Here is an 18,917-nt window from a genome sequence, read left to right on the forward strand (position 1 = left end):
TTATATTACCCAATTCCCAGGTGGTGACAGAGGTAAAGTCCTGACTTCATTAGTTAATAGTGCAGACAACAGCCAGCCTTTTGCCCTGGATTTTTTTTTTTTGCAGAGGGGGGCAAGTGTTCAGCGAGTAAACATGCAAGAAACGAAACGCAGCAAGCCAAAAAAATGGAGGGTGCCTTGGGATGTTTCTCCCCTTCTCTCCGAGTTTGTTGAAAACTCCTTTATACTGCAGAGGATGTTTACTCCCCCTCTCCTCTGTAATGATGTCGCGAGTAGGACTGTGCTTACAAACCTGCAAATGTTTATCCGCAAAGGCTGTGCTGCGGTGTGATGGCATGCAGAAGTGGTCCAGAGCCCAAAGAGACCAGAGATGGTTTGTTTTTTACAGAGGAGCAGGGAGTGGTGACCCCAGAACATTTGGCGGAAATTTGCTACCAGGCAGGGGGAAAGACGGCAGTAATGAGCCCAGGGTGAAGAACAGGAAAATAGAAGGCAAAGCTCCCACGTCCTCCTTCTGCCTGCCTTCCTTTGTCTCTGTTTCCCAGTCAAAACGTGGGTGTAATTGTTCAGGCATAGCATGAAGCTTTAAAGACTGGCAGTGGATACGGCATAGCGGGAGGACAGCGTGATGTCAGCAAGAAGCGAGCTGTTCTCCTCAGCAGTGCAAGAATTAGCGAGCCAGAAACCCAGGGATGTCACGACTTGAGTCCAAACTGGGAAGGACATTTCGGCTCACCGGACCGGCGAGAGACAGAGGGACGACCCCGCGTGTCTCCTTGCAGAAAAGCTTTCCTGAGTCACAAACCACCCAAAGCTGTGTGCATCGTTCACACCCCCCTGAAAGCTCTGCAAAACCCAAAGCAGTGTCCCCACGGCGAGCGGAACGGGAGTTTGCTGCTCGGAAGGGGAGAGGAGAGGTGAATGCCTGCTGGTGAGCAGACCTCCTTCCCTTAACAGCTCATGACGGCGTCGCTTATTTCCACAAACAGCCATCGAGCGCAGGGAAGCGTCCTGAATAGAGAACAGCAGCTAAGGCATCAATTCCGCAGCTAACTCAAGAGCACGGCTCCTACTCGAGTTTAAAAGGCAGCCAGATGTCTCCACATACTGTGGGGCTGCGAGTCGCTGTCGCAAACCCTTTCAAAGCTCAGCGAACTGGAGTCACAATGCGAGCTTGATTTGCTTGGCTGAGCGGGGAACTTCCCGAGCTGCGAGCAGCTGAAAATACGGTGGGAATGAGTCAGTTCCTTGGAGCTTGCGTGGGAGGCAAAGACAGAGCTGTGGGTGGCTTCAAAGTGTTAAACAGCCTTTTCGATTCAGGCCCCTTTGCTCAGAGGAATAAGGAAACGGAGATGTTCGCCCCGGCTGGGTCTGGTTTCATGGCTTGGGTCAGCCTTGGGAAAATCGCTCTCTGATAGGAGCAGCCGCTTCCCAGGCACACAAACCCATCGCTCCCGAGGGAGCTCGGCTTCAGATGGGATTCTGTGGAGTTCGACAGCGACCCACTCAGTCCCTCACCCACAGCAAGGCAGCAGCAGCAGCTCCCCATTGTCTCTTAACATCTGCGAGCTGCCCCCAAGGCAGGGCAGAGCCCCAGCAGCTCCAGGTCAGGCATTGCTCTGTCCATCTCTGCATCTCCCTGCATTCCACCCCTTTTCCCTGAGCTGCCTGGCTTGAGAACTCTGCCAACACAGCCACCTCAGGTACCCAGTTCCCTGAGATGACAGAGAGCTGCTTCAATCTTTCCAATTCTCGACTGGCAGGGAGTTTCCCCATCCTGCAGTCTATCATTCCACCCCCGGTGCCAAGAATTTTGGCATGTGGTCCTACCCGCAACTGGTTTGCACATAGGAGGGAAAGGGGATGCTGCGGGTTAAATTACCTGGTGCATTGGAAATTCAGGCCCCATCCAGTTACCTCCTGCCAACTGTTTGCCATTCAGCTTGGTTCTCCTATAGTGCAACTGGAGTCTGGTCAGCTCTAAAGAGGATTTATTGCTTTTACTGGATCAGGCTCACCCTTCCATTTAAGTGGATTAATGTGGGTTAGCTCCACACAGCATTAGCCAAGTCAACAGAAAGTTCCCTACTACTGGCAGTGTTGTTGTTTTTTCTCTGTCACGACGAATTTTAATGGTCTTTTTGTGCAAGAGCAGCTTTGCAAAATCTTAGACTCCTGCTTTCCAACTTAGATGATTTGGCATGTGAAGAATGCAATGAATATTTAAACCTGTAGTTTGGCATAGCCTCCACAGAGCAGCTAGAAACCTGGTCCTGGTCTTTTGGGTACCAGCCAGCAACGATGCAAAACCCCAAGCTTGGAGGAACAGCACGGGGAGCTTGTGAGGTTACATAAATCTTTGGTGCTCAACCAAAACCTCTTTATACTCTACCATTCTTTAGATTCTTGAAATTAACCTCAGGATTCATATGGAGGGGCTGTATATTGGTGGGAGCTGTGGGTTATTCGATAAATGACTCCGATCACTCCTCTGGTCATGTTTTATTCACGTGAGAGTGACTGCTGAGGGCTGTTGTTTACCCCTGGAACCAGAGTCCCCAGCACAGCAGACAACGTGCAGCCATGTGGCAACAATCTCTGCCTGGAAGATCTGACAACCAAACCAGATTAGACAGAAGGGTCATAAAGGAAGGCACCCCTCATACACATGGGTGAACTTAGGGCCTTGCACACACACACAAGCAGCCACCAATTAAGAGTTCACTGTAACCCCTTTGTACCCCGCTTAGCCCACGGCAAAATCAAGGAAAACAGCCTCAGCTTTATTGGCTGTAAAAGGTTCAGGAGCCACCACCAGAAATCCTCCATCACCCGCTCCAGCACACAAGGATAGATGCTGGAACTCAGCCAAGACCAACGTGGCTTTCATCTTCCACATGAAAGGGGGCTCCCTTTGGCATTTGGAGGCCTCTCAGGTTTTTTAGGAGCTGCTGTGCAAACTTGGGGTCGCGTGAGCCGGAGCAACGCGAAACTTCCAGGGCAAGCAAAGGGTCTGTGTGCTCTGGAATGTCAGTGGGAACAACCCCATCAGCAGAACAGCTCCAACAGGTATCAGTGTGTGACCACCAGCTACGAAGGATGGCAGTGGAAATGGATTTCTGACCTCAGTATCCCCTGAGCCATGGTTTCAGTAGAGATATTAGCGTGGAAAGAGGCACATTTCTTCAGAGCTCTTCCCCTCTGTCTCTTGTGTGGCCTTCTGGAAATCCCAGATCTAAATATTGGCACTTCTGTGCTATTGCACTTGTGAAGCCATCCTGTAGCCAGTGGCCTTCTTCACACACAATTATATTTAGAAGGCTCCATAGGCTGGTATGTCATTATCTCAGTGTGTTAATTGATTAAGTCTGGCCTACATACAGTCAGCTGGACTATTCTCTTTTGGGTTGTTATTATTAGCAAGACTCAGACATTTTAAGCCTTTTGGAGCACAGGAATCTCTCTCATCATGCAAGCAGAAGCCCACAGAAATCTCTTGGAATCACAGGCTTTCCAGCTACAATAATTGAGCTTCATAGATGGAAAAATACTCACACTGATGCACAAGAAAGTAGTAAAAAAGGTGAAAGCAGACTTCAGTCTGACAACAACAACAAAAAATCATCCACCTACAGTCCTTCAAAGATGCAGCCAACACTGGCAGCCGAGTTAACAAATTGTGAAGCAGACCATCTAGCAGTTAAGGTCAGACGGAAAAAAAAACCCCAGGGATTACTTGACAGATTTCTTTGCTCTGATTGGGAAAACATGTCACTTCCCTCCTAGATATCACTGGGATATGTGAAAACAAGGAATCCACAAGCGATGAAATAAAGAGGGCTTGGTTTCTAAAGGATGTGTCTGAGCGCAACTGGCTGTTTGAGGGAGAGGTGTGGTGTGAAAGCAAAGCTGCTCTTGTGGGGTGGCTGTTCAGTGTCCAGCAGGGCACGACTGCTGGCCGAGTTTATCCACAGGTAAGGCACTCCTAACAAGGGTTTCCCCACACTGTTTGCCCAGTGTCTAATCAGGGATGAGCTCAGCAAGGGCACTGAGAGCTCTCTGTTCTACACAGCTGCCTATTTTTGTGAAGCCTGTAGGAAATTAATGTCTATGAGACCACAGTTTGGTTTTCCCTGGACATGTGGCTCGAGAAGCATCGCTGGAGCAATGGACGGGACAAGCAGAAGATTAATGGTGCAAATAGAAATCTGTATGAAACCAAGCCAAAGATGAATTTGTGTGTGTCTTTTTTACTCCAAGCTGTAATTAAATTCAATGAGGCACAGAGCCTTAGGAGCCACATCTTAGAGGGCCCTGTACCTACTATTTTCAGTGATCTGTGGCCTGGTTTCCAGAGATGCTGCTCATCTCTACTTCATGTTGAAGCAATTAAAATTCACTAAACGACCAAATTAGAAGTCTCACATGAGAATCCAAACATCAACCAGCAGAACCACCAAGTTTCTTCTATTTGACTGAACTGCTCAGCTGGCCAGGCCTCGTATTAAGCAAATCAGGTCTTTGTGTTATTTCTGACAAAGGCTGAATAAATGACCCTTAAATGGATTGTGATGGCAACTTGGGCCGCACAATTTTCCTGTATTTCATGATAGGTTTTGGGAAAATGCATGGACCTTTGCACAAAGAAATAAAACCCACAGAGGCATTCTGGTGTTCCCCTGTGCATTACCCAGGCTCTTAGAAAAATAGCTGCTGATAATTAGTCTCCTAACCCTGTATTTTGGGGGTGATTATACTTCACTAAAGTCAGCGGGACGTTTGCCATTGACCTCTGCAGGGCCAATGTTTTACACCTACCAAGCTCATGGGAAAAAAATTAAGAAGACATTCAACACCTCTCAGAGCAAAGCCCATTGAGCCTAAATACAGAGTTTACATCTTCCTGTCGTTCAGCCTAGTTAACAGTCACAGCCACAGCACAGCTGCTTTGGAAAGGATCTGAGTTCTAGAAAACAGAAATTATAGATCCAGCTCAATGTCAGCAATCTGACAAACAAACCAACCAATAAATTGCTGTGTTTTCACTACCTGCCTCGTACCCTCGATCTGTTTTGCGTCTTTGACACAGAGGAGGCTCCAGAGAAACTGTGCAACAATAACACAGTATCATCCCAACAATAAGGAAATGATGGTAATAGGATCCGTAAAAGAGGATTAAACCTCTTGCCAGGAGAAGGATTTGGAAGAGGAGATACTGTCATCTGCAAAATAGCTGCCATAGGGCCACAGCTCCTGAACCTTGTCACATCTCAAGGACAATCTTTATAAAAAAGTGCCTGGCAAAACCCCCTCAAACTGTAATTTCAGCACCAGGAAAACCACCAGAGAAAATTATAGAAGAGTTGTTATTTTAGCGAAATCAAATATATTTCAAATAAAAATTTGTTAGGGTTAACGAACAAACTCACATCACTGTTACATTCAACTGGATTTTTTTTTTTTTTAAGAGGCACATAAACTTGCCTGTTCAAGGGGATAAATCAATGACAAATTGTCTGATGCTGGGAAGAAATTTCCTCTGCCAGCAGATGATTCCAATACAGAGTTTCTTGTATTCTTTCCCTTTGAAGTATCTGGTACAGGCTGTGGTTAGAGGCAGGATATCAGCCTGATGAACCCCAAAGACATTTTCTTGTAGCTCAAAGTTCAGATGGTCACAAACAGCAGTTGTTCTGGTTAGAAAAAAGCATCACGCATTTGCTCTGAGTTCAAAAGCTCTCTGCTCAGCACCTGGACTTGCTGCTCCTCATGCCACATCTTTACAACCACTTCCTTCAGGAACTGGCTGTAAAAAGTGCTCTGATGGTGACAGCTCTTAAAATGTTATGTATGTGAGTGGGTTTGAAAACACAGTCATTTCAGAGGTGCTTCTTTGTTGCAGGACCTTTTGGTCATGAATATTAGTACCCAGGCATCCTTTCAGCCTTTTTTTTTTTTTTTTTAATCTTTGATCGGAATTTTCAACCTTATATCAGAAATAACTGCTGCCATCTGGAAACCCTGCAAGCTGTCAAAAGTGAGTGTGAGGTGGTTGAGGGAACCTCCCTGCCAGTTTGTCACTTTTTAAAGTCAAAACTATTTACTCCTCCTATCTATATTTCTTTTGTGAAGGTCCAAGAAAATGAAATGTCCTGGTAATTGGGCACAGGAAAAAAACAAAACAAAACAAAACAAAACAAAACAAAACAAAAAACCCCAGGTGACAAGCTAAGGTGCTAAGTTTGAAATCAGTGATCCTAGGGTCCCACAAAACCTCAGCTGTCACTAGGACACTTGCTCCTTTGCAGGAGCAGAAAGTGGCTCCCATTTCAAACAGCCTTTTAAGACAGAATCAGGGAGTTGGTGCGCTGCGTCATTTGAGAAATCCCCTTTTAGGGATGTTGACTCTCATTGAGGAGGATGGGGGAAGGAGAATGATGGAATATCCTCAGCTGGAAGGGACCCACAGGGATCACCAAAGTCCAGCTCCTGGCCCTGCACAGGACACCCCAACAATCACACAACACTCACTCCACGTGCCTGAGAGTGTTGTCCAAATGCTTCTTGAGCTCTGTCAGTCCTGGTGCTGTGATCCCTTTCCTTAGGAGCCTGTGCCAGTGCCAAATCACCCTCTGGATGAAGAAACTTTCCTTAATATCCAACCTAAAGCTTCCCTGACACAGCTTCAGGCTGTTCCCTTGGCTCCTGTCCCTGTCACCACCGAGCAGAGATCAGTGCCTGCCCTTGCTCTTCCCCTCCCAAGGAAGCTGTAGCTGCAGGAAGATCTCCCCCCAGCCTCCTCCAGGCTGGACAGGAAGAGCATGGGAAGTTCACCCCGGAGAGCTGCCAGTCGAGGGACCTGCTCTGGGTGCCAAACCTTAACATACTGTCACCCAAACTCTTCAAATCCCAGCAGAGAAATCCTGGATTCACTTTAGTGTATGGGTCTTTTGCCACTGATTTGAGTGGAACTAGGATTTTAGCTCAGGGAGCTGGAGAACAATCTCCAGTTGTCTCCTACCTGTTGCTGAAAGGATTTATTTAAAATTTATTCAAAGTCTAGAGAAGCACAAATGCAGCAAATAGCATTGAATTGGTGATGGCTGCTCAAGTTTTGAAATTAAATGTATGTGGTGTTTTTGCTACCTCTCCAGCACACTGCAGCCCTTCAAATCCCTCTGCAAAGATCTTTTTGCAAAGACAGGGGTTAACGTGAGGACTCACCCTGCAGCCTGCTCCAGGCCTGTGGCATTTCTGGCCACATGTGGAAGTACAACTATGTCTCAGCCTTGTGGCAGAAGCTGTATTTAAACTGTGGAACTGGCACTGGTGCAAAGGCTGCCCTGCTCTGGCCAAATGGCTGGCCACAAACCCCTCCATTTCAGACGGATGAATGAAAGCACAGGCTTTCCTGCTTGCCAAAAAATGCCCATGGTTTCCCCAGAGCCCAGTCAATGGCCCCAAGAAACAGTGTCACTGATCATCCAGCACGTGACCCTCGAGCCACAGCGAAGCAGAAAACCCTCTGAGCAGAGTATCTCTCTGTGCTTCATCCTACTGCTATTTTGCTTGCTGTTTGGAAGCCTCCTCGTTTCTGTGGCTGGTTCAACCACTTAATAAGGTTCTGGGGTTTTGCTCTCTAGATGAGGATGTTCACTGAGATCTATTCACTAAGTGAACAGAGAAATCCTGCAGCCATCCCCAAGGCTCGGGGTCACTGCACAGAAAAAAAACCCCATTCATTGTTGCCAAGCCACCAGGGTCAGCCATAGAGCTGGAGTTTTCCCTGTTTATTTAGTTCTTTAAAGGGTAGCTCTCACTTAGGCCTTTAGATCACGTTGGTAATTTCGGATTTCTGTTCCAAAAGGATGTGTATGTACATATCCATATCCATATTTCCAGTTTGACAGTGTGAGCCATGCTGGTGGTCTGAAGGTTCTCTTGGAGGCACTGACCATGGGCCCTTCCTGGCAGGAATACATGGAAAAAGCTGGACTAATGTCCAGATTGGATTTCAGTCCCCATGCCCGTGCATTACTGTGACAATGGAAGCTTCCTTTTAGGTACCCCTCAAAAGAAAATAATAAAAAAAATAAAACTGGATTTCTTTTTATGTTTCATATTGAGGATGAACCATATTTCCAGCATCTGCATTCAGTCCTGACTTCTATTTCCCTTTTTGTTTTAGCTGTTCAGAGTTTTCTGTTCAGACTCCTGAACAAAACCAGCAGAGCACTGCTTCTTTGGGCTGCCCACACCAAAATAACTCTCTGCTGTAAGTTGTGGCCGGCACTTTTGCAAAATGTGGTTGAAAGTTATACTTTGTAACCTGGCTTTTATCATTGTTCTCAGGAAGTTGTAAAGAGTAAGCACTTTTAAAGTGAAATCACTTGTGTTCAGTTGTTCTGGAATTGGGCTTTTAAGCTTGGAAATGACTCTCTGGGGCACAAGGATGATAGTGCCTCAAACTTGAGAAATGTCTGAGCTTTTGGTTGCTGAATGAGGTCGGAGCTAAATGCAATCTGCACATTGGAAATCTCAGATTTGAAAATCGGTCACACTTGGAAACATATCAGACTTGATACTTCAAGGGTCTCGCTGTCTTGACGAGTTCCCTATCCCTGCTCTTTTTTATCACTGAAATGTCACATCAAGAGCTCTATCAGTTAATGAGATAACACTGGCACAACACTGAAGTGGGGAAATGAAGAGTGTGAAAATCAGCAAAGTGCAGTAAGGCTGATAGTGGTCCTGTCAGCTGCCTTAAAACAGATGTTGGCCAATTCAGCAGCTCATCGTGACTTCAGCTCAGAAAATGCCAAAAAAAAAAAGGGAATGCCAGTTCACGTGACATTTTCTGTATAATTAATAACAATTAAGTAATCTAGATAAGAATTAAGTTTAAGGCTGTGCATGACTTGGCAATGTCTTCCCCATCCCGAAGTCTGCATTAATTCTCTCTCCCCGAGGCAATGATACTCCCATCAGTGACTCCTCAGGTGATTACATGAATCACATAAAGTCTGAAAATCACTTGGTGCTTCCCTTGTCACCCCAGAGCAGGGAGCTGGGCTGGCTCAGGCAGAGATGGGATGTGTTGCAGTCCTCATAAATGAATTTACAAGCAGGGAATGAGATGAATGGCATGGGATGGTTGTGCACTACTGCAGGAAGGCAACTAAAAATATTTGGGAGGGGGTCTAAGTATATGACCCCAAAAATACACACATACTTTCCACCATTTAAATATCTTATCGCTGGGTGGAAGCCAAACATTTTTCTATTTATTTCCACGCATGTCATCAAGATTCTAAGGAATTTAATTGCCTAAATACATCCTGGAAAAGGACAAGGTGTCAGGAGGATGTAAACCCACCTAACATCATGTGCTGAAGAAAGGAAAGCATCTCCTTGCTGCTCTCACAGAAAAAGGCTGCATTTCTTTGATTACAAGTTCTGTCCGTGCTAAGTACTGAGAACACATGCAACAATTCCTTTTGTTTCCAGGCGTCCTGACAGCTACTTCAAATTTGCATTTTTAAGTGGAATTAGCAGAGAAAGGAGATTTACACACCCCTTGCTGGCAGCTTGGTTCGTGCTCCCTGCAGCGAGGCTCCTGATAAAGCCCAAACTTCCCAATTGATCTCCAGGATGACAGGAGAAATGACCTTTGGATGAAGACAGTGGTGAACTCGTGCCCAGGGTACTCCAGGCCAGTCTGTGTCACAAAACCCCTGTGTGACTTTATGGAAATCAAAACTCCTGGACTTGTTTTTACAACAGGAGCAAATCTGTTTTGCCCATCTAAATTGCAAGAAGAAAACTTCCTACCCAGTGATGAAAGGAGGCCAGGTGAACTCTCCTCATGCATCCTGCTCCTGAAAGAAACACCAGGCAGCTGAATTCCTGAGAGATGCTCCTTACCTTGGCTCCTTAGAGAAGAAGAGAGCTGCAGAAACTCACACTGGTTATCCCTTGCAGCTGCCCTCCCCTCACTCTGCCACTCATTCCTGACTTTGCTGCTTCTGTGAGGAGAGGCTTCCTGAGGGAACAGTCCAGAAAATCCTCTTTTCCCTGACTCTTTAGTCTCACAGGCTAGAGAACAATTCACAGGTTCTCCCCTTCCCAGGGGAAAAACCTGGGTGTGAACTGGGCCAGCACAGCTGCTGCTGAAGGAGGGAAAAGAGATGCTGGAGAACCACTCTGAGCCAGGCCACGGTAGCTGCACACTGGGTGTCAAGCCCCTGCTAGAAAAGGCCAAGCTGCATTTGTCACAGCCTAAAACTAATGTGAGGACGTTATTCTAAAATGTATTTTGTATTATTTACTAGTGAACTAGATTTTAGTTTTAAACCATAAAATATTCAGCATCTGGTTTCATACGGCTGCAAGCTTGAAGTACCTGTGTCCTCTCAATGCCAGTCTCTGTGACTGCATCCCACCAAGAGGACAGGACCTGTCTCAGATGGACAACATGGGTCAATTATGCTGCACAAAGCTGGCTGACATTCATGGTGCCTCCTATCTTGGTGACACTTGCATTTTCCAAAGATCCAGTGCCCACATGTAAGGTTTTCTGGTTCAGTTCAGAAATCCCCAGGCATGAGCAACACCTTTGATTTGTGGCTGGAAGCAAAAGGACACGGCAGGCTGCAGGGAACATGGTTTAGGCAGGCCTTTTGTGGGATGAGCTAAATCCAAATAGCCAGGGAACAGGATTGGAGTTCTTCCCCATGAGTTAAGAGAGCGTGATGGACTGTGAGCAATACTTTGCAGCTTTGCTGTGGATGGAGCCAAACACCAACACAAACCCAACGATTTTGTGTGCAGCTGAATGCAGCACCTGACCCACAGTGAGCGTTCCTCATGAGGGCTGCAAGTCTTTCTAAAAACCATGTCACATCAACATACCACCACTGGCTAATAAATGTACCCAGGTATCTTTGTGTGAGCAAATCATGTTTCTAGGAATACGTAAACAAATATAAATGAATAAAAAGTGTCTCCCCTCTTACATACTGCTTGAGGCACCTTCGTTGTTCAGCAGCACATTAAAAAGGAGCAACAGCTCGGTTATCACTTACCTGTGGAAAAATAAACCTGGGCTCTGCAGATGTGGTCGGTGTTGGTGTGACCAAGCCGCTGGAAATAATGATAAAAATTCACGTATACTCACTGGTTTCTCCCTGGTTGGTGGCAGCCTGGTTTCCATTTAAACTGGGTTATTTTCTCTTTTCATGCTAAACTTCCCTGAGCAGTGCCAGGCACCTCAGGCCTCTCTCCTTCCCTGTGCCCTCAGCTCTGGAGATGTCCCCATTCTGTTTCCCCCTCACTCCCCAGCCACCTCAACAAGAATAAACAGCACGGTTTTGACAAGAAACGGCATCATTTTGATATGATGTATTTGTATTTACATGGTACATTTTAAAGCAATAGCTACACTGATCATACATATTAGAAACAATAAAAAAAGAAGTTAAGAACTAAAATGTACATCATACACTTGTATATATATTTTTTTTTTTTACACAGAGGTAAAAAGGCTTATAAAAATCAATACAACAGGGTTTTAACTTTTAGTATATAGATACATAATGATGAGGCTTCAGGCACTTTAATTTGTTAACGTGAGCAATAGCTTGGAAAAAAATAAAACCCAAAACAAAAAACCAAAACCTTTCCACAACAGGAAAAAAAAAATTGGTTAATGTTTTTGTTACCACAGATACAAAAATAAAATCTGAATAATTTCTCTCAAATGATTGATGTCAGTATTGCAAAGCTGACTGGGAGAATGCTACACACTGTTCAGCAGCAGTGTGGAAATTAAGGAGAAATATTTACAAAAAACCACCCATTTCTATCCTTGTGCCCTTACACCACTGCCATCACGAACCAAATAACGTATGCAGCGAAATCTACAAGTATTACAAAAACCCAAGAGAAGAGGGAGGAAGGAGGAGGGAAAGAAAAAAAAATAAAAAAGAGGGACTTTTTTTTTTTTTAATATAACTTTTATTTTTCAGACATACAGAAAGGCTTGGAGTATGTCTACTTTACTTAAATAAATAGGGGCACTTCAAGACCGGACAAAAAACTGTAAGATCTTTTTGTAGTGTTGTGCTTTATAGAGAGAAGATCTTACAGGTGTTTGCTTACATGAAACAACTTTTGAGAACAGAAATAAAAGGAAAAGGTTGTTTCATTAATTTTTTTTTTTTTTTTTTTTTACGAGGCTGGCTTGATGTTTACTAGACACCATTGAGAGATTTGTCAACTGCTATTAGGCACAAAATATTTGTATTTCATTCAGCAAACCCAGACACATCACCCAGAGTGTAACACTCCATCCCTTTTCCGCTATCATTCAATTTCTTTTTTTTCTCCAACTGAAAAAATCCCCAGTAACTGCTATGAATTAAACCTACCCAACTCCATAGTGTATAATAAGCACGTTGCATACTTAATGGTTGACTAAAAAGCTGTGATTAACTCTCAGAGGAACCGTTGGGACATTCCACCAAGAAAGAATGGCAAGCATTCCTTTTACATTTATTTGGCAAATTAATTCTTTAAGAAGAAAAAAAAAAAAAATTCCTCTCTTTTAAGACTGATGTCGATGTGCAATAGAGGGAGGGAAAGGACATGCGCCCACTGGCAATTTACTGCAGAAAGAAATTATGGCAGGAACAGCAGTGCCAGCTTTGACAAGCCAATCCCTAGCTGCCTCAAAAGTATTCAGATTGTACTATGCTAGTTAGAGCTCACTGCGCTAAATCATTTTTTTTATTATTTTTTAATAAAAATTATTTGGCTATTCCTTGTAATATATTAGAAAAATACTCTTTTTCCAAGCTAATTACAAGCCTTGTACACAAGACGACATGACATTAAAAAAAATAATTAAAAAAAAAAAAGAAAGAAAGAAAAAAAAAATTTAAAGTAATATTATCCTGCTGTATGCACCTTTATGCATCCACTTGATAAACCTGGGTGGTGAACTGGGGAAGGGGAAAGCCAGGCAGACAACTCAGTCTGGCTCCTGCAAAGACCCACACGCTCCATATCCCACACACAGGCTCACAGCAACGTGCTGTGCGAGGATCTGGCAGAAATTGGGACTGCAGGTCACAGACTGGAAGTGGTAGTTAAGGTCCTGGCTTTGGATTTTGTTTTAAATACCTGCTGAAGATTGCTAAATGTTGTTACTACAGTGGACGCCAATGTTCTCATGCTCATGTATACGGAAAACAAACACACACGATTTTCTACATAATCCACCACTTAATGCAGCATTTCCCCAGAATTGCCATAATAGTGCTTTTGACATTGCATTGTTAGTAATTCTTTGCATATCAACGATTTTCCTCATCTGGAACCTTAGTGTTTTATTCACAGATCTCTACGTTGCTGGCTAATGAAGAAGTTCCCTTTCTTTTTGGGCAGAGCTCTGAAAACACATTTTTCCAATGGTATTTAGGGAAAAGAGAAAAGCCTAAAATTGAAGTTTCCCTTTCAAGTAGTGGTCTGAAATGGTTACAGGTAAGGAGGACTACCAGCTTCTCAATGGTTATGTGACTATGGTAACTGAGCCTTACTTTCTGTTCACAGAGCTTCAGGAACAGAGAAATAATTTAAGATGTTTGCTGAAGGAAATGATGATGGACCCTAGAAGAGAAACTGCAGCTCAGATGGCTATTTTAGCTTTGGAAAACAGAACAAAAAAAACCCAAAGAAAACCACTGACAGAAATACTGTGTTGTGGTACAAGTTTGTTACTAGCACACCTTCTATACACACACGATAGCTCGACGGTAAGTTAAAATATCTTCCAAGTGAGATCTCATTCACTACACCGCCCCATTTCTAGAAATGCCAAAGCTTGCTAAACACGCTGATGGTACCACACAAGCAGAGGCAAGACAGACACAACCTGGAGATGTTCTACAATCCACCACCATTTAAAGCAGTTCTTCTCTCGAACGTATTTTAAATGAAAAGAAAAAATAAAATAAAATATAAACATGTACAAGACAGTCTGTTTTGATTACAGATTAATAATACAAAAGTCTATGCTGTAGGTTAGTTAGTTAGAACAGTTGATGAGCAAATCAATGCAGTGTGAGCCCCAGATGACCCAATGTAAAGTGATCCATACTGGTGGTTTCCGGATGCTGTCGGGCACAGTGGCTGCATTAAAGTGAGTGACCTCAGTGCTCCACAACCAACGTGTTCCTCCAACTACAGGACAAAACCTAACACTTCGAATGCATCTGTAGTCATCCAGCAGCTTTGTGTTTCCCACCACAGCACCTGCACATGACCCCACAGTGGTAACAAGCCCGAAGCGGCAAGTAACAGCACATACATGGAGCAATGAAAGACAAGGCGATAAGGGCCATCCACCGGAGGCAAAACATTTCATCACTGGTGTCGCACGAGCAAGGATCTGTATAGTCTCCTTCTGGGTCGGACATACAGTGATAGAGCATAGTGTCTGCACACCACATACAGCTCACTCGATGGATGCAGGTCTTCACGCGGTCCGGAGCATCCTGGCACTGACCCCGCTTGTTCTCCTCGTGGTTGAACATGTCCCTGCAGTACACGCACCGCGACCTCTCCCCGTCCTCCTTCCTCCTGGGCTTGAATTTGACAGGTTGAGTCTTTATCACAGCACCCTTGGTGTCTTCACCCAGGTCGAAGTCCGAGTTGTCCACGTAAGGGTAAGTGTACTCGTGTTTCGAGGCCTCGCTTTTGGCAAAGCGGACGTAGGAGTCCATGTCGTCAGGGTCGAAGCTCTTCCCTCGCGCCGGGGCATGGCGGTAATCCTCGTATCCAGTCATCCAAATCTTCTCCCGAGGATTGATGCGCACGATCTCCTCGTCGTCGTCCGGAAAGTTGACGTGCCGGTAGGACCGTGGTCCTACTGACTGTGGGAGCAGGAAGGAGACGGAGAGAGAGAGAAAAGATAAGTAAGCTCATTCTGCTATTCATAATCACTGTCTCCTTTGCTTCTTGAAGAGCCAATATTTAACTACTGTGTATTGCCTTCTTTAAATGCCCTTCACAGGGACCCATCACAGAATCCTAGCCTTTGGCTCAGGAGGGAGTACAACTGTCAAAGTCCTACACTGGCCTGTGTGCACGTGGCACAACACAACATGATAAAAATCATAGTGTTACCCCCTTTCTCTCCCTCTTTTTTAATAACAGGAAGCCATTTAAAGCTAATTGAGAAGGAAACAGGGAGCGCAGAAGGAGGGAGCTGTCTCTCAGGCATGTGGAGGAAAACCAAACATGGGCAAACTCTGGCAGACACAGAGGTGGGCAGAAAACACTGGGAAGAAACCTTACTTGTTCTAGATGGTAGTGGTCAGAGCTGTAATGGTCGTGAAGGTGTCCACGAGTGCAAATTCTTCGATGTTCGCAGGAAGCAGGAGAAGCCAGAGTTCGCACGGGCTGTTCCCTTTTCTGAGAGGAGTTGGAGGAGCTATCCGTAGCATTCTGTTTTAAATTGAAAGAGGGGAAAAAATCTCATCATACTGGGGGAAAAAAAATCATCAGCTGTTACCACACAGGGCATTATGAGATGTTTTGCCACTCACAGACTTTGTGCACACCTGCAATATTGGCAACACCTGACTGCTGGAGGCTTCCTGAAGTTTCACATAAAATACTTGAAAGAGGCAGATCTGCTGCCAGGCCATAAAAGCTGTCACCACACACATGGAAAAATAATATGCCATAGCCTGCCCGTGACATGCTCACCAACACCACTCTGTAGTCGCTTGGCATGTTGTTTGTTATCCTGGGCATGGTGGGATGATGAGTGCTCAGCAGTGTGTACCTCTGAGGAGCAAAGCTAAATCCTGGCAAGTGATGCAATCCTGGAGGTCCTGAGGGCTCAGACAGAGCATCTGTGTGCCCAGGCTGTACCTCACCACTTACCCAGGCTACAAAAATACTGGCAATTTTGTTAACCTTTACACATTCTCCAAACACTCACTGAATTCCAGTTCATCGCCGACTGCTTGAATTATCAGCTTTCCTTTAAAAACTTCAGCATTTTTTTCTCTTGTTTCGTCACTTTTTTTGCCACTCACAATTAATGTGCAATGACTGTTACTTGTGTTTTTATACATTCCTGGTTCCCCTGTGAGCACTTTCTTTAGGTTAATTAGTTACATCATTATGCAACAATGATCATGAAAGGGTGAAATATCACACAGCAACATGCTGTTGCCAATACCTACTGCTTCTTAACAATCATGTTTCTCTTCCTGCAGAAACACACAGTGAGGTAAAAATGTCAGCCACCATCTCTCCACAGCCACTCCTTGGTTAAAACAGTTGCCATACGATATTCAGGATTTTGGCCATTAATTCTATTTATAGGTTTTGGGCTTTTTCATATTACCACGAATATCAATGGACAGTTGGTAAATGCACCAGCAAAAAGAGCAGGAAAGAAAGAGCCTCCATGCACAACAAACAGAACTGCTGTAGCACTGCATGTGCCTGAAACATTGGTGCCTGAAATAAAAGAAATCTCCACCCCACCTCCTCTCAACTAACAAGATGTGCTGCAGCTACAAGTTCATGGAAAAGGTTCCTGATTGCCACTGCAGCCAGCTGAGACACAACCTCAAGAGCAGAGTATTGTATCAGTAGTAGCAAAAGACTGAGAAGACTGGTTTTACCTGAAAAACCTTCTCTCCTTGTCAAGAATGCACTCTCTAAACACTATTTTCCAATGAATCGCACCAGACGCGTTTCTTTCTCCAAGAATACAAGAACCCTCATTGTGAATATTTGTTTATTCTGAAAACAACACTCTGAAAGACTCTGCCCAAAGGTGAGAGAACACCTTGAAGCATTACAACACAAAAAGAGATGTTGGTTCCCTTTAACTCTTACAGCACTTTAAAGGCACCGAACTCCCAACTTATTTTGTTGAAAGCAAATACACAGTTGTTTGCAGTGTGATGTAAAGCCAGGCTGGGTTATCTGAGAGGTACAACAAGCAGAATGAGTTTTGAATGGCTGGCTCCCATTAAGAACAGACTTTTAATACATGTGTTTGTTTTAGGTTTTGGTTTTTTTCTTTTTTGAACAAGTACATCAGATCAACTCTTAACATAGTTAACAACCTCTAAAGTGGAAGTGCACCAATATTCAGGATCTTTTAAAAAAGAGGTTTCATCAGCCCAGTCTTCACAACTTATTTTGTCACTTCAAAAGGCATTTCAAATCTGATTTGAACCCTTTAAAGCTAAATTCTTGTGCACTAAACTTCAGGCCCTACAATATCTAGCACATTTTGGAGACATAGAAAAAAAAAAAAAAAAAAAAAAAGGCAGTTTCTACAAATGTTTTGTAGTAACATTAAGCTTAAAACCTGTTTGAAAACCCTGAGAAGAGTCATGATTTAGTTACAACAGCCAATGCAGGTACTCACACAAGTATCCTTCTTGCAGAGATTTATGTGGTGCAGACTAAAATGCTGAGCTGTGACTTAAGTTTCTCAGAAAATCACACAACATACCCCATTGCCCAGGCAGCCCCAGAGCTGCTCTCAAAGCTAAACTCTGACTGACATGAAGGAAAAAAGAGGCAGGGCCTTAAAATGGTACCATGGCAGCCAGCAGGACCCTTCAGCTTCAGTGGATCCACAGCTGAGCCCTGCTGGGACAAGCCTTTTGTGGATACACTCCAAAAACATCATGGGTGCTCACAGTCCAAACAATGCAGCCTGGGGAAACAACCCAGTGGGAGGTCATTGCACATACTGTCCTGCAACTGCCTCCCTGTCCTGGATGAAAATAAAAATCCCACCCAAACTGGATATAACTCCTTGATAATCTCAGCAGGGCAGCTGGGAGTTATAACCAGCCCTCCAAGCACTGTGCTATTTGCTGCCTCTCTGGGAAGGCAGCATTTCTGCCATAGGCAACTGGAAAAGAGCTTGTAGTGATTTTTATCTTGCCAGATTTGTATCTACCTTTGCTTTCCTCCACACCTTCTCCCTTCAGACCCGTCAGGGCAACCAAGCCTCTCCTCCACATGTGTTGACACGGCTACAAAACCTGTTTGCAGCATACCAGCTCTCTGCTTTCACCTTATTCAAAACTGCTGCATTTCCACATTCAGTGTCCTCAGATTAGATGGGCAGTTTGCCAACACAAACACTTACTCTAAGCACCCAGAAAGGGGAAATCAAGCTATCCAAAGCTGGGTCTCCGCTCCTCATCCATAAAGAAGTTCAAGATGACTCCTGGCTGGTGACACTAAAGGCAGTAGCTGGGTGACAAATGCAGTGCCTGCAGAGTTGCCTTGCTGACCATCAGCTGGGAGAAGCACTGGTACTTTCCACCAAGGTCCCTCAGTGTTTCAAACTGACATAGGGGAGAGTGCTCAATACCCATTAAAGCATGCTCTGAGGATTGAAGGAAACAAAAGAGGTAGAAAATTCCTGCCTCCCAAGCAGAAGGTCACCATGAACCCCACAGGCTCCTCACCTGTGCTGGCGGGCACACTCATCAGTGATGTGAAGAGAGATGAGCAAGATGATGACACAGTTTCCAGATGAAACTTGTTACTCACGAGAGTAAAAATGAAAGCTGACCCTAAAAACTTGCTTAAGAATCTCATAATGCTGAGAGACTTTTAACATGCTGGATGTTAAAAAAAACCCCAAACATGATTAAACCTAAGAAGCAACTTGATATTAACACCTTGATCTGACACATAGAATGATGCCACTCTGAGCCAGTTGCTGCTGTTCAGGAAAGAGGTCTTGAGATTAAAATAAGCATTAAAAGTGTCCATTTGGTGGCTCAGCAACAGATTAATAAAAAACCAGCAGCAGCAAACATAACCACCAAGGCACTGCATGTACCTGCTGTGCTGCTCCA

At 44.5% G+C, this 18,917-nt stretch overlaps 1 protein-coding gene across 1 annotated transcript in view; it reads right to left on the minus strand.

The window, feature by feature from the left end:
• Positions 1–11,378: 11,378 nt before the first annotated feature.
• SPRED2 (sprouty related EVH1 domain containing 2) overlaps positions 11,379–18,917 on the minus strand; it is a 58,054-nt gene continuing 50,515 nt past the window's right edge. The window contains exons 5-6 of the mRNA XM_066316470.1: positions 15,358–15,507; positions 11,379–14,933 (exon numbers count right to left, since the gene is read on the minus strand). Of these exons, the coding sequence (XP_066172567.1) occupies positions 14,280–14,933; positions 15,358–15,507 (804 nt within the window). The 3' untranslated portion in view covers positions 11,379–14,279. The remainder of the gene's footprint in view (positions 14,934–15,357; positions 15,508–18,917) is intronic.

The sequence above is a fragment of the Sylvia atricapilla genome, chromosome 3 (genome assembly GCF_009819655.1).
Source record: "Sylvia atricapilla isolate bSylAtr1 chromosome 3, bSylAtr1.pri, whole genome shotgun sequence".
Classification (NCBI taxonomy): Eukaryota; Metazoa; Chordata; class Aves; order Passeriformes; family Sylviidae; genus Sylvia; species Sylvia atricapilla.